The sequence below is a fragment of the Bombus vosnesenskii genome, unplaced genomic scaffold (assembly GCF_011952255.1).
Source record: "Bombus vosnesenskii isolate JDL3184/JDL3185 unplaced genomic scaffold, Bvos_JDL3184-5_v1.1 scf7180000013297, whole genome shotgun sequence".
Taxonomy (NCBI): domain Eukaryota; kingdom Metazoa; phylum Arthropoda; class Insecta; order Hymenoptera; family Apidae; genus Bombus; species Bombus vosnesenskii.
The window spans coordinates 594,546-622,200 of record NW_022882947.1 but is presented as its reverse complement, the minus strand read 5'-3'; the positions used below and the strand labels follow the sequence as shown (position 1 = coordinate 622,200).

Here is a 27,655-nt window from a genome sequence, read left to right as displayed (position 1 = left end):
TGGCATTAGTTAGTAGTACCATTATTGTATGGATCGCAGCGAATATCAACGGTATATTTAAGTTCAACATCAATATAATAAAACAATTTCGTTGCATACCGAAACAATTGCGTAAAACTAATTGACGGTTAAATTTGTTTTCATGCTAGGCGCCTTCTATTGCGGACACAGAGTAGGTACTCGATGATAAAACTTTTTGTTATATATCATTGGCATTTAAGTAAATTTCTGTTACGTCATTCCAATTCTTAATTTCATTAAGTTTGATTTTCGTGACTAAAATATATTAAACTTCACCGAGATATAAAAGTACTTGGATGGAATTTACCTAGTCTATTGGTGAATTCCGTATCGTAAGAATTTTTATTCGGCATATGCATTCTTTATTTGTACACCCGTCATTGAGCAACGATTATTTAGTAGTAATCAATTTGAATGGGCAATTTGAAGGCGTGGAAAGATTCACTGAGAAGACGGAGCGCCTTCAAATCACCTCGATCACGATACGTCGGTACAACACGCATCCGTCCCTTTATCCATCGACCGATTCTTAAGTTAATGTAAGTCTAATCGCAACCAGGTGCAACAAACCAAGGTCACATCCGTCCTGTCCGAACCACAACGTGCCTTACTGTCGACTATCACCGCTGGTCACGAGGTGATCCACATCGCGGAGACGGAGCTGTCCTGCAAGGCTCAGCTTCCAGAACTGGGCAACGATCCGACCTCGTTGAAATGGATCGAACAGACGATCGATACGCACAAACAGAACGTTGGCTCTCAGATCGCGGCGATGAACGCCGCGACAGCTCAGGTGGTCACCTTGACTTCCGGTCCAGCCGACGACGTGGATCACACAGCGGTAGGTGCAGCTATCACAACGATCGCAACCAATCTGCCGGAGATGACGAAAGGCGTCAGAATGATCGCCGCCCTGATGGATGACGACTCTTCGGGAGACAAACTGCTGGATGCAGCAAGGAAGCTGTGCTCCGCCTTCTCCGACTTGCTCAAAGCCACCGAACCTGAAACTAAAGAGGTATGGTATCTTGGTATTCTTGTGGAAAATGCTGGGATATTCGTATGGGTTTCTTTGATATTAGGAAAAATGTATTAACTCTTAACTACGAGTACGTAGTATCATTGACTCGTACGTGATCACAACAATTTGGATTAGATTCGCGGAGATTTTACAGCAGATTTAAAAGTATTTAACAGCGGTGGAAACTATTATACGTTAATAATACGTCCGATTCATTAATTTGGAAGATATTTTATCTTAAACTGTACCTTTTTGTGCAGCCTTCCTACGTAGCGCTTTCTTCCTCCGAACGATACGTAAGCACAAATATCAGAGAAAGTTATAGAATGTTGCAAATTATTACGGTTCTCACTTTTTTTTAGATTCGTTAAATATCCTTATATACGTGGTTTATTTATAACTTTACGCACAGTGTTAACTTGCAGCTTTTTCGGGATACTTTGATATAATTTGATGAATTTTTTCATTGCAAACAATGCAAATTAGTTTTTCTTTCATTTAGGATGAAAATGAACAAAATGTTTCTTTTCTCTTATGTTGAGTGAACGAATAACTTGGTAACAAGATAGATGCTAAAGCCGTTTCACCAAAGAATAGAAAATAATTTATTCGCGACTATTTTGCCTGCGATTTACTTTGATCTTTTCACCGATATATCGCTTAATATCTTTATTTATTAAACTTTAACTTACTCCAGCCGAGACAGAACTTGCTGAACGCCGCATCCCGTGTTGGCGAGGCGTCTCACCAGGTGTTGACAACGATTGGAGAGGAAAATGACTCGAATCGAGAGCTCCAGGACATGCTATTGGCATTGGCTAAGGCCGTAGCCAATTCAACCGCCGCTCTGGTGCTCAAAGCAAAGAATATCGCAGCCACTTGTGAGGATTCAGCGACTCAAAATCGTGTAATCTCAGCCGCCACCCAGTGTGCATTGGCCACATCGCAATTAGTTGCCTGTGCAAAGGTCGTAGCTCCAACTTTGCACTCTCCAGCTTGTCAGACGCAGCTGATGAACGCAGTTCGTGAAGTGACAAAGGCAGTCGAAGGTCTCTTGGAAGTCTGCAATGAAACCTGCAGCGACGAGACTCTTCTGAAGGAGCTAAATGCTGCTGCCACTGAAGTTAAAACGCGAGCCAGGGAGGCATGCGGCGGTCTGGAATTAGATGCAGCAGAAGAATTGATAAACAGTTTGAAAGACGAGTTAAGAGAGTTCTACAATGCCGTGGAAGCTGCTTCTCTAAGACCTTTACCCGACGAGACACCAGAGTCCACTGCTCTCCGACTAGGTGCTACCTCGAAGAACGTCGGATTCGCTATGGCTCAGCTTCTATCCGCTGCTAAGCAAGGAAACGAGAATTACACTGGAAGCGCAGCTCGAAAGACAGCTTCCGCCCTCAAAGATTTAACTTATGCCGTTCGCGGAGTGGCTGCTACTTCGCACCAACCTGATACGCAAAAGAAAATCTTGATGACTGCCGATGATGTTATTCTAAAGTCGTTGAGACTGGTTAAAGAAGCTCGAAGAGCTCTGAAGAACGCTGACAGTGTAGAGAACGAAGCTAATCTGGCTGCAGTTGCCAAGGATGTGTCGAACGCGCTGAATAAATGTGTGTCTTGCTTACCTGGACAAAGAGACGTAGACGATGCAATTAAAAATATCGAAGACATGACTCAGGTCCTTAGCATGAACGAGTTCCCACAAACCAATAAGAGTTATGGGTATGTATATCTCTTTTCTCTGATAAGAGGCTTGTTATCAAATGGCACACTGATATTTACCTTTTCATTTGCCTCATTTTACTTACTGCTTATTATTCATTGACACACTTTGAATCTTTCGAGATAACGACCAACGATAAATTGTCATAGCATTAAGCATTTAGCATACTAAAGATGTATGTAACTTTAAATTTTACACTTGATACAAAATAAAATATTATATGTGAACAACGTAAAATATTACGTTTCATTGTACTTACGCATTGCTTATACATGTATTATAGTTTCTTTGTTAATTTAAATAATAATCGTATAATATTGTTTATAATAACTAAGGTTTTGCTCCAAATTTTTATTTCATTATCATGCAGGCAACCAATCATTTCTTTACAGACAATTGCAAAGCGATCTAAACAACGCAGCTGCGAATTTGAACGATGCTTCTTCAAACGTGGTGTCGTCAGTACGTTCTCCAGTGCAGTTAGCTAATTCTTCCAAACAATTCACCAACGCTTTTGGAGACCTGTTGGGCGTCGGCATGGAAATGGCCGGTCAAACAGCTATCGAGACTCGAAGTCAGATGGTGGTTTCTTTGAAGAACGTCAGCATGACATCCAGCAAGCTTCTGGGTACTGCTAAATCCGTAGCAGCCGATCCGGGTGCTCCAAACGCGAAGAATCAACTATCGGCAGCTGCACGAGCCGTCACAGATTCCATCAACTATCTCGTCGATGTCTGTACCTCGGCTGCGCCTGGACAAAACGAGTGTGACAACGCTATCAGAAATATCCAATCGATGAGGTCGCTTCTCGATAATCCTAGCCAACCAATTTCTGACGCGAGCTACTTCGAATGTCTAGAAACCGTGATGGAAAAGAGCAAGAGCCTTGGCGACGGAATGACGGGCATAGCTAACCACGCAAAGAAATCAGAACACGAACAATTCTCGGTAGCAGTTAGAGGGGTCTCTTTGTCAATCTGCGGACTGATAGAAGCAGCAGCTCAGGCTGCTTATCTAGCTGGCGTAAGCGATCCAACATCGGTGGCTGGAAAACCAGGCTTGCTGGACCAAGCTCAGTTCCTCAGAGCTGCACAGGCCATTCATACCGGCTGTCAAAGTCTTGGAAATCCTACAAGTACCGAACAACAAGTCCTTTCAGCTGCTACCATGATAGCAAAGTATACGAGTGCTCTCTGCAATGCTTGTCGCGAAGCATCGAACAAGACCAGCAATCCTGTTGCTAAACGTCACTTCGTTCAGTCAGCCAAGGATGTTGCCAATTCCACATCAGTCCTGGTGAAAGAAATCAAGGCGCTGGATCAGAATTATTCCGAGGCCAACAAGGCGAAGTGTGCAGAGGCTACCAGGCCACTTTTGGAAGCGGTTGACAACCTGTGTACGTTTGCCGGATCTCCAGAATTCGCTAGTCAGCCTGCAAAGATATCCGTCACAGCTAGAGCTGCCCAAGAGCCAATAACTAGCGCCGGTAAAGCTATTATCGATGGTTCTTGCGCGATGGTGCGAGCCGCCAAGAGTCTCGCTGTCAGTCCAAAAGATCCTCCAACTTGGCAATTATTGGCAAATCACAGCAAGAGCGTGAGCGATTCGATCAAGTCTCTAGTCGCTTCCATACGCGACAAAGCACCTGGGCAGAAGGAATGCGACGTTGCGATCGAGAAACTATCAGCTAGAATTCGAGAACTGAATGCCGCGTCTTTCAGTGCTGTTTCACAGGCACTGGTTTCACGAAGAGAGAATACGATGCAAGGATTCACGGATCAGATGGAGACCAGTGCTAGCGAGTTACGAGAAAAATTGGAACCTCTTCGAACAGCTGCCAAATACGAGGCTGAAAACGTAGGACATGCCGTCAATCAGATTGCTTTGTACTGCGAGCCTCTAGTTTCTGGTGCTATCGGTGCTGCTTCAAACATGGTGCACTCGAAACAACAGATAGTGCTACTGGATCAGACGAAAACCGTCACCGAGTCTGCTCTACAGCTTGTCTGCGTGACAAAAGAATCTGGTGGTAATCCGAAGGCAGTTAATCTGCACACTGAAGTTGACGAGACAGTGGAATCCATGAAAGATGCGCTGCAGGAATTACAAAACACTTTGGAGACAATTTCGACATCTTATGGAATCGTTACTGGGCTAATCGACGCTATTTCTCGAGCCATGGTTAGATTGGAAGATCACAGAATGTCTACGATCGATACAGTGGATTCTTACGTGGATTATCAAACGAGAATGGTGGAAGCTGCTAAGGAGATCGCTCGGCTGGCGCAGGAAATGGTAAGGAATAGTTATAATATTTTGTTAGTATTAGGAATCTAGTGACGTCTAGTTAAAGGAAAGAAATGATTAGTACGAAGATCATTAACGTATCTTACATTTAATTTATCTCAATCTTTATCCATTCCAGTCAACAAAATCTAGCACCGACGTAGCCAGATTAAGTCCCCTTATAGTGGATATCTCCCACAAGTACACTCAGCTAGCCCGCGATACGTCCGGCGCTTCAGCGGCCGCATCTAACGCTGACGTGTCTGCGAGACTTCGCGCAAGCGTCCAAGAGCTTGGCAAAGCCTGCGTAGACATCGTTAGAGCTGCAGGAACCTGCCAAATGTCACCAGGCGACGCTTACACTCAAAGAGAAGTCGCAGAGCACAGCAAGATAGTCACGGAAAAGGTATCTCAGGTGTTAGCTGCGCTTCAGGCTGGTTCCAGGGGAACTCAAGCTTGTATCAACGCTGCAAGTACCGTGTCAGGCATTATCGGTGACCTGGACACCACGATCATGTTCGCCACTGCTGGAACCTTGCACGCAGAAAACGAAGGCGACACTTTTGCCGATCATCGAGAGAACATCTTGAAGACAGCCAAGGCTCTCGTTGAAGATACGAAAACGCTAGTAGCTGGAGCAGCCTCGTCTCAAGAGCAACTGGCAGTCGCAGCGCAAAATGCCGTGTCGACTATCGTTCAACTTGCCGAAGTGGTTAAATACGGAGCTGCCAGCTTGGGCAGTCAGAATCCCGAGGCTCAAGTAATGCTAATAAACGCGGTAAAAGATGTGGCTTCTGCACTCGGCGACTTGATACACGCCACTAAAGCAGCCAGTGGCAAACCTATCAACGACCCCAGCATGGCCCATTTAAAGGACTCTGCCAAGGTAAGGTGAATCGTTCCTATTCTTGTTGCTTTATTCGTAATTACGTCGGCGTTTTGCCGATGGTCAGGGGATTCCCTCTTATTGTTAGTAGCTTGATATTAACTTTGTCTCGGAGAGACGCTTGAGTTGGAGAGGTAATGGTAACGTTTATAACAGAATGGCAGCGTCTAGGATACATCAGGAAGTAGAGCTTTATGAAGGATACGTGTATGCGACTAATAATATGTGACTAAACGATGTTCGATCTTGATTTCCCAATTAGTATAAAATCAGACATTTCAAATTGAAACGAATCATAAGTATTATATGTATTCCGAGCCATTGGACCTGCAGAATTTTACATTTCTATGAAAATTTTCACAAAAATTGTTCAAAGTATACATTGAAGTAGCGAATCTCCTTTTTATCGGTGTTGATTTAGAACGCACGACTCGAGCAATAATTTCAGGTGTTAAAGAAGTCTGAGTTGGGAAACGCTTGATTAAACGATATTAACCGCAGCAGGTATCGCTTTAATTGGAGGACAAGTCGAAGCAGGATGCGCGAAATCTCATTATGACGGACCTAACAGCACTTTGTTGTTGTTTTACTCGTTAACATACTAAATTTGATCTTCACGCTTAACATCACGAACCAATTTCCCGTTATTTTGTGGGTGGACTTTAATCGATATACATTTCCATTTCACCTCTAACCGACTAAAAAGAGAGAAAGATAGAAAAAAATACGGAAAGGTACAAGAGTAAATCGAAAATATGTAATTGTCAATGATGTCACTCACTAGGTATTCGGTAAAACGGTCTCGACCGAAGATTCATTGTTAAAAACTATTAAAGTCCACCTTGCACTTTCCTACATCGTTCGATGTTCCATTTTTTCGTGTGTGTGAGACACTATACACTCGATCTTTATGTTCCCTTGATGGAAAGTGTGTAGAATCGCTGAGCGAGGCAGAACCGATTTTTGCTTCAACCACAGAGAGAATATATTCTTATCCGGCTTTGTTTTTTTTTCTTTTTTTTTTTTCCTTGGCTTGTTGACGATAAGATTTACATTTACGCGATGAAAAGTAGCGAAACATTTTCTCTCATGAACTTGGTGGACTTTAATTGTGAGCTTTCATTGACGATTTTGGTCTGGCCGATCCGGATAGGTGTTAGAACAGCAGCTACACCAGCAGCTGATGCCTTTGAGTGACGTCGGTGGCTCGGAGTCCGAATGGTTCGTGTCCGATCAAGAGGAGGAGCTGATACGTCTGCTCTCAGCCTCAGAGAGCGAACAACCGTCTCAGAGAACTTCCGATTTGCTGTTACTCATGTAGCCGAAGCATTGATTTTTACACCTATTTCGTTCGGTTCTCGATGAACCTGATGTTTACCCTTTCGGTACATTATCGTATCGGGGTCAGAAAGAAAAATTTTAATCACGTCTGTAACCACGTATCTTCGTATAAGCGGACAAAAGCGAAAACAATTGATAATATTTCACTATACAGTACCGAAAGGGTGAAAACAAGACTCGTTATTCTTTTTACACTCTTTTTACAAAAAGAAAAGAAAAAAAAAATGAATATCTCAAAAAATTCCAACAGCACAATATTAACAAATATTTCCCAAATACTAATTCAGTGCGAAGAGAACTTGGTGACGAATTTCTCGACAAATTTGCATTTTACAGTTCTCCTTCTCTTCAAGTATTTATTTTCGAGTTACTATACATCGAAGCATTTATAGCATTATATGATACTAATTAATATAATATTAAGAAATAGTAACACGTGATGCGCTTCTTTGCTACGTTTTTAGTTCACATGCATTCGTATTGTAGATATTCTTGCTCTGCAAACAATTGTATCGTGTTTCACTTGAGTTACTATTATACTTTGTAACATACATCATCATTTCTTTATACATTTTTTTTCTCTCTATATTTTTTTTTTTGTAATAAAGAAATAAATCATCAAATTCTATTACGCTACTACATCCTTTACACGAATATCTTAATTCATCCGTGGACAGAAATTTTTTTTAAAACAAAGCAACTTTTAGGTACGTACATTCTACTTGCAAACGTGTGTGCATTAATGATTAATAGCACCGTGCTTTAATGCTTCGTCGACTAATCGAAGATTAATATGTTATTTAAAAGAGTTTGTTAAAGAGAATATGATGATAATAACATTTCTAAGCAGATTTCTTTTCGTTATTTCTAACGATATTCAGATTTTGGACGTAATGATTTTCAGTTTTTAACGATAATTAATAAGACGTACGAAATAAATGCAAATAAAGTGAAATACCTGGAAAATATGGTCAAATATTCTTAATGATCTTGCGATGGATATCGAAGAGATAAAATAAGTTGTCTAAAAGGAAATTAGTTTTATGCGTGCCTTATTTTCTAATATCGTTTTACAGCGATTGATTTAATATCTTTTCAAATATTTTATCTAGAGTCTAGTTATAGCATTAGAAATTGACTAACAATATTTAAAGAAAAAATGTTAACTTTTCTCAAGGTTCTTGTGCAGCAGAACATATCATCGCCATCATTTTATTCAAAACACAATTGATAACAATTGCATTAACACCGTAACATATTTTCTATTTCATTCGCAGTGCAATAATCTAAAAATCACGTAATTGACAACTTAATACGCGGTAATATTCGATAAAAGGGAAAGAAATAGCGATGAAAATTATATGATTTTTAGATATCCATTCATTAATAATTCTTACATCCATTTTCAACGATGAGTACGAAGAAACAGTACCCAGATCGTCGCATGTAATAGCGAATGGAACATGTAATAATTTGCTTTATCTTTTCGTCTTCAGGTGATGGTAACCAACGTGACGTCGCTGCTGAAGACAGTGAAAGCTGTCGAAGATGAGCACACTCGTGGCACCAGGGCTCTGGAATCAACCATCGAAGCGATAGCTCAAGAAATACGCGCCTTGAACACTCCAGAGACGCAGAAGATCAACGTGACACCCGAAGATCTGGTTCGATGCACTAAGAGTATCACCATTTCAACCGCCAAAGCTGTAGCTGCCGGAAATAGTTGTAAACAGGATGACATAATTGCGGCTGCAAACATGGGACGAAAGGCTATCAGCGACATGCTGACCATTTGTAAAGGAGCAGCGTATAATTGCGCAGAAACAGCTGAATTGAGAGAAAGAACTCTTCAGGCTGGTCACGACGTCGCTCTTAATTATAGGGAATTGTTGCAAGCTATATTACAAATATCTTCAAGATCTGGCGATGCGAAACACACTTTGCCACCCATTAGTAGAAAGATCGCTCAGAGCGTTACCGAATTGGTGGCTGTGGCTGAATTGCTGAAGGGCACCGACTGGGTGGACCCTGATGATCCGACGGTCATTGCAGAAAATGAGTTACTAGGTGCTGCAGCCAGTATCGACGCTGCCGCGAAGAAGCTTGCCAGCTTGAGACCTCGGAGAAGTATACAGGTGAGTCTTTCGGACGATACTGTTGCCGTTCATAGCGGCAATGATTTCTCGTATGATCTGAATTTGCTCGTAGATCTCGTCTCAGTCCAGTAAACAATTTGTCTTATTATTAGCTGTAAAACGGTAGAAATAACGCATAACGTTATATGTTGTCTCGGTAATCTTCGTTCGCTAGGAAGCAGTCTGATTTCCGTAAGATATGTTTGATATTCTTGGTTGTTTTTTGAAAGAATCGACCAGGAATCAAACATATTATTACGGCGGTCAGGAACATCTTCGGCAGAAATCCACCGACGGTAAGGCGATTATTCACACGTATCATCCAACCGATATGCTAATTCAATGTTGGATTCAATTAAAAAAAAAATCATTAATCCTGTAGTTATCTCCTTCCACAAAAGTTTTCATTTTTACTTCATAGGAGGCAAACGAAGATATGAACTTCGACGAAATGATCCTAGAAGCAGCCAAATCGATCGCAGCCGCTACATCGGCTCTTATAAAAGCAGCCAGTGCAGCTCAAAGAGAGCTTATCGCAACAGGAAAGGTTTCTCGAACTCCCCTAACCAGTTCCGACGATGGTCAGTGGTCCGAAGGTCTAATTTCTGCCGCAAGAATGGTCGCAGCTGCAACTCACAGCCTCGTTGAATCTGCAAACGCTCTGGTACAAGGCGTCAGCTCCGAAGAAAAACTAATTTCCAGCGCGAAACAGGTAGCCAGCAGTACGGCACAATTATTGGTCGCTTGCAAAGTAAAAGCTGATCCAGATAGCGAGAGCACGAAACGTCTGCAAGCAGCTGGAAATGCTGTGAAACGCGCCACCGACAATTTAGTACGAGCAGCCCAGCAGGCTATTCAGCAAGAAGAAGACAGATCTTTGATCCTAAACCGTAGAATGGTTGGAGGTATCGCTCAGGAGATAAACGCCAGATCAGAGGTCCTTCGCATCGAGAGGGAACTGGAAGAAGCTAGAGGAAGACTCACTGCCATTCGACAGGCCAAGTATAAAAATCGTCCAGATTTAGCTGACACCGACACCGATGCCGAACAGAGTGGCTACGAGAGCACGACTAGATACGAGACCAGAGCTTATGAAACTCACAATCAGTCACAGATGAATTACAGCACGTATCAACAGCATTCTACAACGCACAATATTGGCCAACTCAGTTCCGACAGACAAACTCTGGTTAGCCCGGAAAAGGTTTATTCAACGCAGAGCACGTTAGAAAGGAAAATGAAAGAGAGTCAGTATCGGTCTACAATGGAAAGTCAGTATGGGTCGGTGGAGAAAAAATATAACGAAAGTCAATACGATAGACGGTATGTTTCAGACAGTCCATACCTTGTTACCGAAAAGAAGGTGACTATGGAGAGTTCATCCGGTCAGTACAGTTCTATCGAAAGGAAGATCAATAAGGAAAGTTATAATACCGAGGCAACCATGTTGTAATGATCGCAACATCTTTTGCAAGTCAATTCATTAACAACAATGTTTAGTATAATGATAAGACAACGAAAAACCCAATAACGATCGTTTACACAATATCAGCACGTGCTCAGTTGAGAATAAATTAAGGACTGCCTTCTAGGACGAAAATGACAATCTTTAAAAAAAAAAAAAAAAATAGGGAAGAATAGGAAGGAAAGAAAGAGTTGATATAGGAAGCGAAAATATGAATACGTGATATGGAAGAAGAATAACTGGCGAAGAAGTAAAAATTCATGAGGGCCTGATGATCAAATAAGAAGTAAGGATCTTCAAATTTACAATTTAAGTTCATAAATTTGGAATATATTCAAGAAAAAGGGGGAGAGGGGTGAGAGTTTATGTTCAAACAACAAAAAACACGCGCGTATTGAAAATTTTACAATTTTTCTCGAGATATTGACAAGCTTACTTGTTTTAGTTTTTATTTTTAAAAGCAATCGTGATAAAATCTTTGTATGATAATCTTTGCGACGAGAAACGGTAGAAAAGTGCCCTTAGATAGAATTAACTGTGTGCTTTCGAAATTAGCCTTTATAAGAATGACTATTGATTGGAATATAACCGTCCACCTTTTCCACGAACTTATTTCTGTCGATTTAATACGAACGATGCCACAAAAAATTGCACGTGATATATTTCCACCATTTTGCATCGACGATTCTTAATATTTTGATAACATATTCGTTTTCGATCTTTTGAGACATCTTTTTGAAAATATATTCGAAAGATTTATAAGAATATTTGTATTTATAATTGAAGGAGAATTTGGCGGGGAATCTACATTCTCCGAAATATGTATTCGTATTTAATATATATATAAAAAATTGGATAATTATACGAAATCCAGCGAGAAAGAAAGATGTTTGTTCAAACCGATGTTTCTTTCTTCTATTCTTTGATTTTATTGACAAGCGATTAATAGCCATCGCATACCTGATTTAATTTAGATCTAATTTATCATAATAGTTTAAGTTTAAGACCACGGATTAACAAGAGAAGCAACATATCATTTAATTTTATTAACTTTCTGACACCATGTGGCCTGATCCTATGGTGTCTCCGTCTCTTTATCCTTAATATTTTCCGTTCTTCTTAATATTTTTCTTAACATTATCGTTGTAAGTGCGTCTCTTTTCGTTCTGGAATTTAATCGTTGCTTAAACTTACGTTTCTTCTGTATCGCGCGCTCTTTACCATTCGCTCGCGGTGGCTTGTTTTCAATAATTTCGCTCGTTAGACTTTTCGAGTCAGGACTGTCCAACTGAATTCAGAGGTTTTGAACGAGATCTTGAACACATAATACGAAATCTTATTGTACGTGAGTAGTACATAGACCGATCCTGTTCATTGACATCAAGATTGAATAGCGAAAGATTCATGGAGAGGTAGATCCAAGTAGTACGCTGAACATGCAACAATTGTATCATAATAAAAATTGAATTGAATATTTTGTCATGGAACGTTCTGGAGTAGGCAATTTATTTTTATTACTGCAAATATCGAGCTTTTCGAATAGAAGAAGTATATATTAACTCGTAAGTTAATTTAAAATGCAACATTTAAAGGGGTTCATCGAAGTTGCAAGATTGTAAATATTCTAATGAAATTTGTATAGAAGTGTCAACAACGTTATATAAAAGCAAAGTGCTAATAAGAATTGCAAATAAAATGAATCTAAATCTTTAATCCTTGATAAGAAACTAGGAACAAGATCTTTGGTTTCCTTACAATGATACGAATTATTGTAATTATTCTTTTCTGACATAAAAGTCATAGCGAAATAATCTATCGAGTATGATTATTTCAATATTGAGATATAGTAAATGATTGCAAAGTATTTATTTCAATCATGGATTTGTATAAAAAAAGATCAAATTTTACATGTAAGAATTCGATAATTTTATATATTTTTACAAATTTGTCATAATTTTATCTACGAATTTTATATGACACGTAAATTCTCAACTAGTGTAACCTTATTTGTTCTAAACACGAATTTCTTTTGCATTAGCTTTTAATAATAATTTCTTGCTTAATGCTCTTTATTGAGTGTCTTCATTATAGAAATAAGATTGCAGTCTAAAACTAAAGAGAAATTTTCACACGAAGAATGTAATTAAGAAGAATAGACACGATAAAAAGGAAAGTGCTTAAAAACATGATATTATACTTTGAAAAGAATTATCTCAAACAAGGCGTTGAAGCGTGAAAATGCTCTTAGAAAATTTTGATTGGAAAGTCGATGGTTGGACAGACCTGTTCCAAGTGATAGATTAGTGCAATTATCATTAGTCTTTCGAAGGTCAAGGAAGAATTTGTAAATACATAGATGTTAAATATTTCGCGTAACAATTCAGTGTCTTGACGATGAGTCGATAAATGGGTGAAAAAAAGTGCCTGAGTCTAATGAGCTACCGCTTTTTTCACATGCTCGTAGCAAACTCGTAGGATTCTCGAATATTACCAAAAAAAAAAGAAAAAAAACTGATGCTTTACTAATGTTCGATAGTATAATCATAAAACGAAAAAAAAAAAAAGAAAAAGGAGACAAGATGAAGGAAGAATCCCTTTGCATGAAAAGATCGTTTTCAAAAAGAAAAAACAAGCGAAGAGGTAAATTTGTATTATCGAACTCTTGCAAAGGGATCTACAGATATATATGTATACATTATTGCATTTAGTGTTCTATATTTTCAGAACGATTGCCAATCGTGTTTTTATTTTATATACGTATACATTATACTTATAGGTGTGTGCCATGATATATAGAAAATTATATGTATAGATATAAATATAAACGAAAGGAATTATACAATATATAGATTCTCTACATATATTATATATTAAATATATATGTGCCGTTAATATATTAAGAAGAAACAAAGAGCAACGAGAGAGAAAAATCGACAGTTTTTAAAGCTTTGTATTCATTGGTTTTTGATGATTCAGATTTATATACAGGATATTTTTAATCGTTATATTTAGTACAATCGATTAAGTTTTATCGTGGAATGTTACAAATTGTAATATCATATTACATTATATTATATTATATTATATTATATTATATATTATATTATATTATATTATATTATATTATATTATATTATATTATATTATATTATATTATATTTATATTATATTATATTATATTATATTATATTATATTATATGTTATATTATATTATATTATATATTATATTATATTATATTATATTATTATATTATATTCATTATATTATATTATATTATATTATTATGTTATATTATATTATATTATATATTATATTATATTATATTATATTATATTATATTATTATATTATATTATATATTATATTATATTTATATTATATTATATTATATTATATATTATATTATGTTATATTATATTATATTATATTATATTATGTTATTATATTATATTATGTTATATTATATTATATTATATTATATTATATTATATTATACTGTATTAATTATATTATATTAGTATTGATTTATTCTTATCATTAGTTATAATGCTGCTACACATGTGTGTGCTACATACAATTAGGAGATGATTATGATAATGGATATCGTTTTATTATAATTATATTACGGCAGAACATTCACAAATATAGATATGTTAGCTTTACTTACATTGAAATTAATAAAGAATTTCTAACATTTCGTTGATGTATCATTAAGAATGTATGTTTCCATGTGCATGTAAGACAAAAGTGCGAAGCGTATGATTTAAACAGGACATTCTATTTTAATTTATTGGATTATGTAGTCTCTTTTTCAGGCTGATAGCTTGATCGAATTGAATTGAGTTAACAATGATACACGATAATATGAATTCAATAGATATAACAAGATCTTGATCGTTTCTACGCCGCGTCTGTAGCGATGGCGTATCAAAAACTGCGAGAAAAGATTTAACGACTATTTTTCAGCCACGACTTCGTTCAATGCTTTTATTATAAACCTTGGCAGAATGAAGGCGGCTCGGTGCACATCGTCGTCATAATACTTCATGTTCATTTCATCGAGTTCGCTGTGACTGAAAACTTTCTTCGGTTCTTTGAAGTTCGTTTCCTGAAGATGTATTTATCTTTTTATTTGTCTGTTTACGTAGAAGGACTAACGAAAAGAAGAAAAGAAAAATTAAAGAATGTACTTACAGGGTTTAATCCTCCGAGCACGAATCCAATTTGCCCTGTGGGGTAGGTAGGCACGGAAACAATACCATAAGTTGCGACCGCAAATAAGGACTTGCAATGTTGCAAAGTTTGTGTCACATGGCTGAGATTCAACCATGCAGTACCCGCTTGGCTGCAAACGATTCCACCAGGTTTCAACGCATTTTTCATTAAATTGAAGTACGATTCGTGGAATAGGCACTCTGCTGGACCTACATTCGTAAACATTTTATTACCTCATATCATTACACGTAAGAAAATACTCCTATTGTACATTTTCCGATCGTTTTCCATTAATAAAACTGGATCAAAGTATATTATACTATCGATCAAAATCTAAATGTATCAAGAAACGAACTGTAATTAACAAAAGTTTACTTACCGATAGGATCGCTACTATCAGTAATTATAACGTCAAATTCTCCAATGTGTCGCTGCAGGAACTGGAAACCATCGCCCACGTTAAGGGTGACTTTAGGATGATCGAGTCCCACACCCATCGTAGGCAAATACTTTCTGGATACCTCTAGTACTTTCGAGTCGATCTCGACTTGCACGATTCGTTCTACTAGCGGATGTTTCGCAACTTCACGAGCAACCCCGCCGTCACCACCTCCAACTATTAACACCTGACAAGGAAATAATCGAAGCAAGAAGAGATATGAATACAAAATACGATACCTTTTCAATAACTATAACGTTTTTCAAAATATTTAACGTATGCAAGATCTTACAGTTTTCGGATTTGGATGGCTGCACAACGGTAGAAATGCGATCATCTCCTGATACGAAAATTCGTCTTTCTCCGTGCATTGTATGATACCATCTAAAATTAGGGTCCTTCCGTGCGATTTCCTGTATACGTGCAATTAAAACAAATTCCTTTTGAAACAACAGCGAACGACTAACTTATCGGAAGTTTAGTTCCTTTCTGCTTTTTGCGCTTTCTCTTCTCTTCTTAGAATCTGACATATTTCGCTTAGTAGATTTATACATTCTTTATATATATTTTTTCGCTCTTTGCGTTAATACCAAGTTGTAAGAAATAATAGAAGTAAAAGGCACCGTGTTACGGCAACAGTTATCAAGAGAATTATATATTTCGTATAAGAGAGAGATTAGATATATCGTAACTTACGAAAAATAAACTTCTAAGACTGAATTACACCATAAAAAGCATTGATACAACTAAATTATGATAGTAATTTTTGCAAGTAAAAAATATCGGTCTTAAAAATAACACGACGATACGGCGTTATTATTAGCTTTTTCGTGTCGTTTAAAGGAAACTCTAAGTTGAAGACCATCTTATTTGTTTTCTTGCTTCTACCTTCCTTAACAGCTATGTCGTGCTTGCCCCTCGATGTTTTTTACTATATTAATAAAAAAATGTTCTCAAAACCAACTGTTAAAAATCACTCAAAAGTAACTATGAGACTGGATAAGAAAGAAAGATCAAAGGAAACTTGTTCCGCTCGTTTTTAAAAAATACTCGTTTATAAAAAATACTTTGCTACTGTCGTCCGATGGTAAAGTATAAAAAGTCGATTTCCTCTTCGACCTAACTGTTATAACGTAGGGATCTAAGTGTCATAAACCTCCAACGCATATTTAGTTTTCTCCAATTATTTTTCCAATGAAAAATCGATATATTTTACGTTTAAAGAAAATAGAAAGAGTAGAATATTTACGTGTCGATCACCATCACTTCTTGATACTCCGATCGTTCTCGATGAATTACGTCGAGGACCTCGAGAGACAATGAAACACCTGGCCACAGATCGTTGTTAATTTCACTGAACCATCCAGGTTTGATCGCATCCATTTCTTCACTTACGCAAGTTTCGGTTGGCGAACCAGTATCTGTTCTTGTTTCACGATTCGACTGCAAGTAGACACTGTCGGTCGGTTAATCGTGGACGAGGAAAATAAAAGTGCCAACTTTTTTATGTGGCCAAACATGTTTCCCTACGATACGGATCGCCACTTCCACTCCCTCTGGAGCGAAGCTCGAAGGAAGAAATGGTGAAACTCGTTTGTCACCTGTGTATTCGTGCTGGTAGCATTCGGCCGCTGACACGGTATAAGTGTCACGGTTTAAGTGTCTTTGCAATGTCATTTGTTAAATTATTTGAAAGGGCTTGTTTGTAAAAGAATAGCTTAAATTATGTTAGATAGTATTGGCTTGGCGATTCTTGTTTCTTGAAATAATTTTGTTGGAGATACGAAGAAATAGAAAGAGTTCAGAGTTAATCGATGATGTATCATTAATGCATTTCTAGGATCTTTCAAATAAATAAGGTTTCGATCGAAGCTGTACCATAGGAGAACGAAATAAAATGTAACTCTAATTTTTTGCTTGGTTATGCGTTTCCGACTTTCGATATTTATTGTATGTGACAACCTGTGTTTACTACTAAATACTACGTCCTTGTAATGTATTAATTCGAATGAATTTCAATGGAAGTTTCAACACGTAAAATTTGCAATAATAGTAATTCACCATATTTAGTTAATATTGATAGTAATAGCTAAAGAAAGATTTAAGACAGTATCACTTTGATCACGCAATACCTAAAATACGAAAGCGGAGATCTACTCGGCTTCCAGAAGAAGCCACTCAAAAACAAGCTAGAGAAATGTTGTCTTCAAATGTTAATTATTTTTTTAAATACCAACTTCACTAAAAGTAAAAACACTCAAAACGATTCACAGTACTCGATATCAAATCCAGATCATCACACACAATGGGTCCAAGAATCGCTTCAACCCCTTCGACGAACTTCTCTGTAATTCGATATTTATTTGCAAATTAAAAGTAAAATTACGACACTATCAGCACGAATAGCGACAAATAATAATTTACATTCTGCCAAAACTAACAAATTCAAATTCAAATTACTTTACCGATAAATACAAATCACCAGGGTAACCCGAAGAAAGAATTATTTCAGCCGCACCACAGCGTATAACCACACCATACGATTCTTCCAACCGAATTGAAATGCAGAAAGAGCGAGAAGCGAACGGTGTACAGTGTAAAAGTGACGACGAAGCAACGAGCAGACCTTCGAAACGGAAACACGAGCGAGAATGGAAAGTAGACGGGAGTTTACTTGCCAAACGGATGATGGCCTTTATCAGCCTCCGTCCCTCTGCTCCCAGATAATGACGGTTCAACCACGGACAAGATAACTTGTCTGCGCTGTAGTATGCGTTGCCGAAACGGAAATCGGTTTCCTAATTCCAACTGATGGAAAATATTCGGAAAATTGGGAGAAAAGGCGACAAAAGATAAAAGAAAAGCTCAGGAATCTTCCTCTGTCTTGTTATCGTTGCGATAACGATAATGCTTCGTAGATTATATGACGATACATATTTATATTGTAACTGTTTTGAACTTTAATCCTTTCCATCTCTCCATTAGCCTAAAACAAATAACACAGTCAACTCAAAAGACAACATTTAAATATAGAAGTATCGTTCATCGCTGCAATCATTTCCTCTTTTAAAGTCCAAATTCACGTAAACCTATCTAATTGGCAACCGAAGTCATTATCCTCTTGTTAACTAAATAGATAATTCCCCTCCGAAGGGGAAAATTAGGAAAATTAGGAAGGGGAAAATAGCTGTTAAACGTTTAGCTATTTACATTCAAGATCATATATAATTAGCTATTTATGTACATTGTTTTCTATTTTAACGCTGCACTAGAACTAAAAGATTATTTCTGCTTTTTATCATTCAGGGGATAAGTTGTTTTCCTACGGAGTTGCCTTTTTAATTTTAAATTTGATAGAAATGTAAACAAAATGATAATGATAATAAATAGCAGTAATTTGACTCTTCGTTAAAAATTTACATTTTATCGTTATCATTAAAAAATTTCATAATTTTGGGTAAAAAAAACAAACAAACAATCGAATAAATCATTTTAGTTTGATAGATACGGAAAATCTCTCTCTTTCTCTCATTCTCTCTTTGTTAAAGAGAAGCAAAGGTTACATGGTCATTTCCTCGTGTCTCGTTTTAAACTCGTCCCACGATACCTTTATCCAGAACGTTTTCCTCAACTTATCGAAATGCATTCATCAAACGTAACTAATTTCATCAAATCGGAATTAATGAGGCCAACACGTGCGAGATTAAGCAAGTTCGACCATGACGTGGTCGGTATCTAAAGTCAAGGTCAATGTAATCACAGATCTGATTTAGCTTCGTAAAATTGAAGTAATTGTGATATGAGATTACGTGAATTTTTTTAATGTTACTAATTATAAAAGATTTTGTTGTTATTCAATTTATGAAATAACAACTTCTACTACTTTACTACGGTAATAAAAATAGAGCGTCTTTATTCGGAAAAAAGAATTTTGAGAAACTTAAAATAAAGAAACATACAAATAATTGGAACATTACGATATTTTGCAAATAAAAAACAAAGATATGACACAACTAATTTTACAATAATCTCATATAACTAACGCAATAATATTATTTGTATTGTATACGAAAACGTATACAAAAAAATTATACTAGATTCCGAATGTAAATTAGCATATAACCAATAGAGTTCGAAAGAATTACACCATTTTTGAAGTTTGAATTTAAATGCCACTATGAACGCGCTTTAATAGAGCGCCCTAACCAAAGCAGTGCCGCAAATTTTGCGGCAACGTTGCGTTCGCATGTTTCAATCGTTTGACACGATATTTGTGCGATTTTTAAATTTAATAGAAAACGTAAACTAAACTTCCTGCAATACTTATCAAATGCCAAATTTTTGAATTTATTATCGCTTTAAAACTTAAAGTAACATGTCTATGCTCGCAGAACCACGTCGAAAACAAAAATGGACACTAAACCCACGAGGAAAAGAATGGAGCGAAGGTTTGTAAATATTTGAATTTATTCGATTTTACTTAAAAAAAATGTATAATGTTGTATCTTCGAAACATCGTAGTGACATTTGTATGTTTCTGCAGATTCGAACAAATTCGGGCAGAAAATGTTGGAAAAGATGGGATGGACAAGTGGCAAAGGACTCGGAGCAAACGAACAAGGTATAACGGAGCACGTGCGTGTATCGGTTAAAAATGATACAACAGGTAAATATAATTAACAATTAGATTTTTACATTAACTCTGCTTATCGTCACTAATTCGTATTTTAACTATTTTGAATTTAATTCCAATGATCTAGAATTAACCTAGAAACGAAATTGCAAAACTTTAAGGAAATCAAAATTGTTAAAGTGAAATGAAATTGCTGCCTTTCTCTTAATATTCTAATTTCTAATGTTTTTAATATAATTTGTCATTATCTAGATAGTTGCAATATTAGTTATATTGAGAAACATTAATAAAAAATGGATTGTTCCTATAGGTATTGGATATAAACAGGATGCCTTAGACGAAGCATGGACAGAGCATCAAGATAGCTTTAACGATTTTTTACAGAAGCTTCAACAAAACGAATGTCACAATGTAGCGCAAACAGAGGAAAGCAAAGGTGTATTAAGTGGAAAATCGTTAGAATTGAAATCTAAACAAAGCCGTGCTCGTGTTCAGTAAGTATTATTTATGTACATATAATGTATTAGACGTACCATTATTTTATTCTCTTCTTGTCTTTTTTTCTCTTATTACTATTACTAGTTATCAAAAATTTACAAGGGGGAAAGATGTAAATAAATATAGTTCAAAGGATTTAGCAAATATATTTGGCCAAAAAGAATTGAATATAAATAAAAGTAATAAAGATAAACAAGGCAATGCCGAAGAAAACTTTGATTCAATTGGCACTTGTGATAACAGAAACGGTATTATTACTATAAATGGTGGTAATATGGCAGAATATTTTATGAAGAAAGGTCAGGATTTTTCTCTGGCATATAAGAATAAAAAACAACAGGAGGACGATATAGAAGAGGAATCTGAATATGCTGGATTTGGATTTGCATCAACATCTAGAAAAGTAAAATGCCATGATAATAAGGAAAGCATGGAAGTTAAAAGTGTTTGTAATTATGCTTTTGAAAATCCCTGTGTAGAATTAAATAGCCCTGAAAATATTTCAAATTTTAATATTGAATCTAAATTTTCTAAGAAAAAAAAACTTGATGACAATGAATTACGTTTAAGCAGCAAGGTTAAGAAATTTAAAAAGAACAATGTAAATGAAAAAAGGTGTGAGAGTGGTATTATCAATGCCGGCTTAAATTTAGAATGTCAAGCTGATGAAGTTTGTAATGGAAAAGAATTTGAAATATCTAGAGTACAATTTGGCCTTACAAATTCAGCTTTAGATCTAAGTGATGAAATAAATGATAAGAAAAGAGTAACATTTAATGATCATGTAGAATATAGTACTGATTATGTAAAAACAAAAAAAACATTAGACAAATTTGAGGTTGAAAATAAGAAAGCTAAAAAGAAGAAAAAATATAACTCTGATGTTAATAGTTCAGTGTTATCTGGTTGTGTTAATGAAGCTTTGGATGTAGGAACACCCGAGGAAGTACACGATAATGAAGTTAATGAACATAAAAGTAAAAAATCTAAAAAAAGAAAAAGAAGTCGATCGAATTTAGAAACAATAGTAGAAACGCCAGAAGAAGAGAAAGCATGTGAAAATGAAACAGAGATTGAGCAAACCAAAATGGAAGATTACATACCTGATGATTGTATACTTGAAGATGTTTCGAGTAAGAAGAAAAAAAGGAAAAAGTATAAAGATAAAATACAAGTTACCACTGAGAATAGATGCGATGAAAAAGAAAGTACGGAAAAAGAAACAGGGGCAAACACAAATGTAATACTTAAGGAAGAAGAGTGCAAAATTAATGAAACTCAAGAAAATATTTCTAAAAGCAAAAAGAAAAAGAAGAAGAAAAATAAAGAGAGATATACTGAGTCAAACTTTGAAAAAGACGAGGATATAACTGAAATTGAAGTTGAACTGGAAAATGTAAAAGCAGAGAAAACAGAATTAGAAACTGCAAAGGCAGGAAAAAAGAAATCTAGAAAGAATGACAATGTAAATGATCTTAGTTCTACAACAAATGTACCAAACAATATAAAAGACGAAAAGGAAGTTTCAGATAAGGAAAATACGAAAAATATGAATGAAAGTGAAACAGAAAAACCAGAGAAAGACAAAAAATTTATAGATAAATCTGCAAATTATTCCACAGATGGTAAAAAATTTGTGAAACGAAGGGATAAGATATTTACAAATACACGTTTGAAGAAGTCGAATAACAGAAGATCTAATACTTCATCTAGGCCTGGGAATCAAAGATCCAGAATGACAAAGAAGGTATTGATGTCTCTATTTTACTCAAAGTCAATCTTAGATTTTCCAGGTTCTAACATGCATGAAATAAAAGGATATGGAGCTGATCAACATTAAAGTGTAAAAAAATTGTAAACATGTTTCTAATATTTTGTGCATAATATATACAAGACATTTAAATGATCAGCTATAACGATGTTTATCCAAAGTAACATATTTTTGCAAATGTGCAGAATTTCTTTTATTTATATTTTTATTTATAATGTAATTATTGATAACTATCTTTATATATATATATGTATGCATATACATTATACATATACGCATATTACGTATATATTTACAGGGATGCAATGTTATCCTCTATTTTTACAATTTCCCTTATTTCTGAAGTAAGTTTTTGTTTAAATTTATTTATATTTAATAATTCTTCTTCAGTTACTTGAACTGTACCAATAGGTATACATTTATTTTCTGTTGAAAGTATAGTATACCCTAGAATTTTTAATTGCGTTATAACTTTTTCTGGATGAAGAAATTCACTTTTAAACTATAACAAATAAAAATAAAGATACATTGTATGAAAATAGAAATCCGTTTGATTAAATTTAAATTGTTGGAATAAAAGAATTTATATTTTAGTACCTTAAAATACGTTCCACTTTCATCCTTTATTTCTTCTACATCTATCGCATTAGCTATTATTGCATCTTCCATTGCAGAATCCAAGTTACAGTCTTTAGAAACTATAACGAAAGTTACACTATCGAACAAATGTGAAAATGCCGAAGGCTCTATAACTTTGGCACTAGAAATTATATACATATAAGTTAACATAATTTGACATTGTAACAAAGTAAATGTACATCTCGGAAAGAAAATTCTAGATTAAATTATAAAAGAGTACTCACTTAAATTTTTTTGATATATGTGCAATATTAATTTTTACATAAGTAAGTTTATCAGTTAAAATATGGATAGCAAGCGTAGGCCCTTTCATAATACGCATAGGCAGTACATGACTTTCACCAGTTCGTACATTTTTTATTTTTTCCAAAATTCCTTTTAACGTAGACATTGGCATGTTGGCTTTTTTTGCTTGTTCGACTAAATTTGCTAATTTTGGATTAGTGTTTGGGTCTGAGTTGCCACTTTCTTCAACAAAAAAACAAAATATATATAGTACCTTAAATCTAAAGATATTCACTTAAAACTTTGACTAGATATGTAAAGAAATTTTTTAGGTACTTTTTTCAAATGTCAGAAACATACCTACTGCTACAACTTTCATTTTATGTGATAGAGTATTAAATATTTGTGCTCTTGCGGTATCATGTTCTTGTTTCGTAGCTTTAATGTTTTGCCATTTGCTATGACCCGCATATCTTTTGGTTTCTTGAATCAAGATACTTGTATATCTATTATACAACAGAACATTTCGAAATTTCATTTTGGAAAAGAGAGGTTATGATATTCAGTTGAGCCAGCGCAACTTAGTAGCAGGGGAATTGTTAATTTAATATTGGTATCGACAAGGACAGACGATTCTGGTAATTTCATTTCAATAATTACCATACACTTATAATTTATTATTACGCAATTGTTAAGAGGAATTAAAATACATTTGCTACTAAAATTTTCCCAAATATAAGATACTTCGAGATAGAAGATTGTGTTTGCGGGTATTATTTGTTATTTGGATAAAGCATGTTGCATAATATAACATATCTCCACTTTTCATCACATTTGCCATTCATTTAATACGTAGATGTTTATTTAACGTACTATTGTCTCTGCGTGCTATAATACTGTCATCATATAGAGATAAATTGTGAAAAAATATTCCCGACTAATAGGCGAGTTACAAAAAAAGTTAATTGCTTTTCTAGTTTTTTTAATTTGTAATTTTTTGTTAAGAACGTATACCTAGAACATATATACTTTTTTATAACTATAGGTGTATCTATGCACGATTTTTTAGCACGAAGAATTAAAAACTAGTAAATGAGTTTCGGTTGTTAAATAAAAAAATTTTTGATCTCAATAAAAAAAATTATGATTCGTCCTATTTTATGGCTGTCGCGATATTTTACAGGTAAAAAGCTGCGTTTCGCATGTGAAATTTGGTTTTAGACAACGAACGAAGCGCTTCAGGAAGCATAGAGACCCGCATGTCGTGGAATTGCGATGAAAAATTTCTTTCTACTTATTTTGATTTGTTCTAGCATGAAAATTTTGAGCATAATCTCTCACTATAAATAATAATTCGATGGCATGCCGTATATTAAGAAATATCATCCGCTCTGGTTTAGCTCGTTTCACGTTTGAATTTTATTTAAAATAGGGTGGTTTTTATTGAATTAAAATAAATTTATTTCGATGATTTTAAGCTTCGCGTGTTTTAAATATTTCTTTTATAATCCTGTTTTAGTAATAACGGGCAACTGCAATTGCTTGAAATATGCCAAATAAATGTATTTTATTATAGTAATTTAGGAATCCGTGAGTAAAAGCGAACCCGTAAAACGTATTCAAGTTGTTCGTGCTATAGTTATTAAGATATTCTTCTCGAATAGATTTCGACGTGTCATAATACTTTAGAAATGGACGTTGAACCCAAAAGAAGAACGATTGTCCCACATACAGTTGTGGATCGATCAGCGTTTGCGCGATTTCACGAGGCACTTTCGCTACCGAATTCTCAATTTAGTCAGGCTGTTCGTGGTCATTCTTTTTAATTACCCTCGAGCGACTTCCAGGGGACGGGATCTAACCGTGTTAACCCCACATTGGATGGTTCCTTTGACACAACAGGTATAGGACATGTACGTCGTGTCGTCATTGCCTTTAATTCACGTACGCTTGCCGCTTTCTGAACGGTTAACCAGACGGGGTAAGAGAGTGAGAGGATGGAGGGTTTTAATAAATTTTGCACGAGAGTTCACCCTCTACCTCTATTCCTATTAAGATGTATATATTCTTGCTCGTGTAAAGCGTACCTTGTCCGGATAAAGGGACGTATTGGAGGGTCAACTTTTTATCACGAGCAACCGTTCAGGCGCGATCCGTGGCCTGCAAATTCAATATTTGCACGTCTCGTTCGTTTTCGAGGAAATTTGTCGAACGGGCAATTGATCGTCGACGATTCCCGCTTGGCAGACGTTTAAGGATCCATGAAATTTCGTATCGAGTGATTAGTGGTGTCATTCTCAAAAGTTATTTGGAATTTGAACGTATTCGTATCTTTGTTCAGAGGCAATTTTCACATTTTCACATTGACATACTTCTATATTAAATGTTAAATTTATCACGCGATCGACAGAAAAGGCAAACAATAGTCTAGTAATCATTTTACGCACACTGCGAATATAGTTACGCGTAATTTATTCTTAAAAACGCACCCGATCTCTGTCCGATCGCGTCTCTCGCACCGCATCGAAGGCAATAAGAGTGTGAATAGCAGGCGGTTGAAAAATAAACCGTATTTATGCCTCGTTTCATTTGCTGTACCATGAATTCTTGCACCATCTCTGTCTCTTATCTTCGCTTTGGCCATTTCATCTACAGTTTAATACCCACTTTACCACCTTTAAAATGTTCTGCTCCCGCGCAGACTATTACCAAAGGGTGCGGAACACCGATATCGAAACTACTCGTTAATGGTTAACGTTATTTCTTATCCGCACCCCTTCCTGGAAATATATATAATTTTGCTTTTTGTCACGTTATCCCATCGTAATTAAAAGACTTCGAGACAGGGATCTAATAAATCCTGTAACTCACGTTGTCTTTCCGCCCTGATTCTCGCCAGATCACTTTAATCCCCTTCTCCTCCTCCTCCTCCTCCTCCTCCTCCTCCTCTTGTGCATCTACCCTATAGTCACCCTCTTTCCCGTTTCTTTCACACTCTCCCTCGTTCATCCTGCCTTCGGTTCTCCCTTCCATTTTTTGTCTTTTTATTTTTATCCTCTGTATTTCTGTCGTTATATGATGTTCCGTCTACGGTAACTTTTTTTTTTACTCTCCTTCTTTCTTCCTTCCTCTTTTACTTTCCTCCCAACGAACACGGTTGCATCATCGTTCTCCTATGTCCGAAGTGTCCATGGAAATTGTTGCTGCTGTTTTAGAGGGACGATTTGCTCTCTGTTAGAGGACTTAAATCTAGAACGTTGGAAGGAAAGGTATTCTTTTAATAATCGAATCGGATCGACCGAGATACCGTGTTAAATGAAGGATATATACACCATCGGCCAAAAATTTGCCTTTCTACCAATACTTTGAATAATAGAAATATCAAAAGAACGTCGTGATCGTATATTTTGGAGAGAACAATATAAAATTGTCTGTATCGCCACTCGACGTTTAGCTGCTTTCGCGTCTTCCCTTGAATTCCTTTCTGTCTTTTCCGTTTGTCCTTCGTTTAAATTCACCACCTTGCTCCATCGCATTCACTCTTCGCTCTAGGTATTTTATGAATACAAAAACTGCGGATACATTCTGATTCAGGGTACAAGAATTTTATTTTCTTTGTTTCTTTCGTGCATTCTCCCCTTGCCTCGTTCTTTCACATTAGTTCTTCACAGGCCATTTGTAATTCTTTCTTCTTTTTTGTAAGAGACGAAATGAATTTTATTATTTTTCTATCTTTCACGCGTTTCTTTTTCCCCCGTTTCGTTTCTCTCCTTTCCTTCTTTCACGAAAAAAGTGGTATGTCCATGTACAACGAAAATCCAGAAATATCATTCTCAAAATACTGTACGATCACGAAACGATGGAAATTCCGACGATGTTTCATATGCATCGATTTGATACGAATCACTCGTCGTGAACCAAATTTCTTTAATATCTGTAACGTCAGCCGTACGAACTCCAACTATAATTGAAAAATCACAACGCGATATTTTGTCCCCTTTGTTTCTTTCCGTTCTTTCGCAATTCATACGTTTCTCCTTTCGTTTCGTTCTTTTCTTCGTTCTGCATTTAGCGACCGTTTTCTCTCTGTCCTCCTCTCTTTCCGTTTCTCCGGCCTCCCTTTCGAGCTCTTTCACGCGTATAGGTATGTACGCCATGTTCAATTTTATGAGGGGAAACATATACGGCGAGCCGACGGGCGACGTTTAATAAAGGCGTGGGTGTGTGCGCTAGGGGTGCTAGTTAGCACGGCGCTCGGCGCCGGCGACGACGTCGCCGTCTGGACGCCTATGGCCTCCTCTCAACGTCCTACACCGACGTAGACATAGACGTAGATGTAGACGACGACGACGACAA

At 36.2% G+C, this 27,655-nt stretch overlaps 4 protein-coding genes across 15 annotated transcripts in view; 2 read left to right on the top strand and 2 right to left on the bottom strand.

Annotated features, from left to right (window-relative positions):
• LOC117233591 (talin-1) overlaps positions 1 to 13,436 on the top strand; it is a 48,404-nt gene extending 34,968 nt beyond the window's left edge. For 5 of the 9 annotated variants that reach the window (XM_033494048.1, XM_033494047.1, XM_033494052.1 and 2 more), the window contains 7 exons: positions 581 to 1,039; positions 1,303 to 1,338; positions 1,740 to 2,764; positions 3,158 to 5,060; positions 5,191 to 5,937; positions 8,775 to 9,413; positions 9,835 to 13,436. In XM_033494048.1, coding sequence (XP_033349939.1) covers positions 581 to 1,039; positions 1,303 to 1,338; positions 1,740 to 2,764; positions 3,158 to 5,060; positions 5,191 to 5,937; positions 8,775 to 9,413; positions 9,835 to 10,866 — 5,841 coding nt within the window. In that variant the 3' untranslated portion in view covers positions 10,867 to 13,436. Of the gene's footprint in view, positions 1 to 149; positions 173 to 580; positions 1,040 to 1,302; positions 1,339 to 1,739; positions 2,765 to 3,157; positions 5,061 to 5,190; positions 5,938 to 7,090; positions 7,801 to 8,774; positions 9,414 to 9,834 lie in introns of those variants that run through there. The other 4 variants (XM_033494046.1, XM_033494054.1, XM_033494045.1 and 1 more) reach the window with 4 other exon arrangements.
• Positions 13,437 to 14,371: 935 nt separating this feature from the next.
• Positions 14,372 to 18,431, bottom strand: LOC117233593 (spermidine synthase). Of its 2 annotated transcripts, none has more exons than XM_033494059.1 (6): positions 17,994 to 18,431; positions 16,783 to 16,976; positions 15,826 to 15,946; positions 15,474 to 15,720; positions 15,074 to 15,303; positions 14,372 to 14,987 (listed from the first exon to the last, which is right to left on the bottom strand). In XM_033494059.1, the coding sequence occupies exons 2-6, from the start codon at positions 16,914 to 16,916 to the stop codon at positions 14,835 to 14,837; spliced, it is 885 nt and encodes a 294-aa protein (XP_033349950.1). In that variant the 5' UTR covers positions 16,917 to 16,976; positions 17,994 to 18,431; the 3' UTR covers positions 14,372 to 14,834. The 2 variants fall into 2 exon arrangements, with proteins under 2 accessions (XP_033349950.1, XP_033349949.1); XM_033494058.1 differs by having other exon boundaries at positions 14,373 to 14,987; positions 17,999 to 18,430.
• A 764-nt stretch (positions 18,432 to 19,195) lies between these two features.
• Positions 19,196 to 22,667, top strand: LOC117233592 (J domain-containing protein DDB_G0295729). 3 transcript variants are annotated; one of them, XM_033494055.1, is made up of 5 exons: positions 19,196 to 19,240; positions 19,905 to 19,981; positions 20,077 to 20,199; positions 20,477 to 20,660; positions 20,749 to 22,504. In XM_033494055.1, exons 2-5 carry the CDS (start codon positions 19,909 to 19,911, stop codon positions 22,502 to 22,504), a joined length of 2,136 nt encoding a protein of 711 aa, XP_033349946.1. In that variant the 5' UTR covers positions 19,196 to 19,240; positions 19,905 to 19,908. The 3 variants fall into 3 exon arrangements, with proteins under 3 accessions (XP_033349946.1, XP_033349948.1, XP_033349947.1); XM_033494057.1 differs by lacking the exon at positions 19,196 to 19,240 and having other exon boundaries at positions 20,551 to 20,660; positions 20,749 to 22,667; XM_033494056.1 differs by lacking the exon at positions 19,196 to 19,240 and having other exon boundaries at positions 19,909 to 19,981; positions 20,749 to 22,667.
• Positions 22,668 to 22,679: 12 nt separating this feature from the next.
• Positions 22,680 to 23,888, bottom strand: LOC117233594 (probable transcriptional regulatory protein Teth514_1449). The gene is made up of 4 exons (XM_033494061.1): positions 23,660 to 23,888; positions 23,299 to 23,542; positions 23,033 to 23,195; positions 22,680 to 22,937 (listed from the first exon to the last, which is right to left on the bottom strand). The coding sequence occupies exons 1-4, from the start codon at positions 23,835 to 23,837 to the stop codon at positions 22,728 to 22,730; spliced, it is 795 nt and encodes a 264-aa protein (XP_033349952.1). The 5' UTR covers positions 23,838 to 23,888; the 3' UTR covers positions 22,680 to 22,727.
• Between the last annotated feature and the right edge of the window lie 3,767 nt (positions 23,889 to 27,655).

What these genes read in the sequence shown, in the direction of transcription:
- LOC117233593 (XM_033494059.1), bottom strand. Translation starts at nt 16,916, where the DNA reads ATGGATGCGATCAAACCTGGATGGTTCAGTGAAATTAACAACGATCTG. An exon ending in GAAGTGATGGTGATCGACAC is followed by an intron (nt 15,947 to 16,782) that starts GTAAATATTCTA and finishes GCACGTATACAG; the next exon opens with GAAATCGCACGGAAGGACCC. An exon ending in TGCTCGGAGGATTAAACCCT is followed by an intron (nt 14,988 to 15,073) that starts GTAAGTACATTC and finishes ATACATCTTCAG; the next exon opens with GAAACGAACTTCAAAGAACC.
- LOC117233592 (XM_033494056.1), top strand. Translation starts at nt 19,909, where the DNA reads ATGTCTATGCTCGCAGAACCACGTCGAAAACAAAAATGGACACTAAAC. An exon ending in AGGAAAAGAATGGAGCGAAG is followed by an intron (nt 19,982 to 20,076) that starts GTTTGTAAATAT and finishes ATGTTTCTGCAG; the next exon opens with ATTCGAACAAATTCGGGCAG. An exon ending in CAAAGCCGTGCTCGTGTTCA is followed by an intron (nt 20,661 to 20,748) that starts GTAAGTATTATT and finishes TACTATTACTAG; the next exon opens with TTATCAAAAATTTACAAGGG.
- LOC117233594 (XM_033494061.1), bottom strand. Translation starts at nt 23,837, where the DNA reads ATGAAATTTCGAAATGTTCTGTTGTATAATAGATATACAAGTATCTTG. An exon ending in AATGAAAGTTGTAGCAGTAG is followed by an intron (nt 23,543 to 23,659) that starts GTATGTTTCTGA and finishes TTTTTGTTGAAG; the next exon opens with AAAGTGGCAACTCAGACCCA. An exon ending in CATATATCAAAAAAATTTAA is followed by an intron (nt 23,196 to 23,298) that starts GTGAGTACTCTT and finishes TATAATTTCTAG; the next exon opens with TGCCAAAGTTATAGAGCCTT.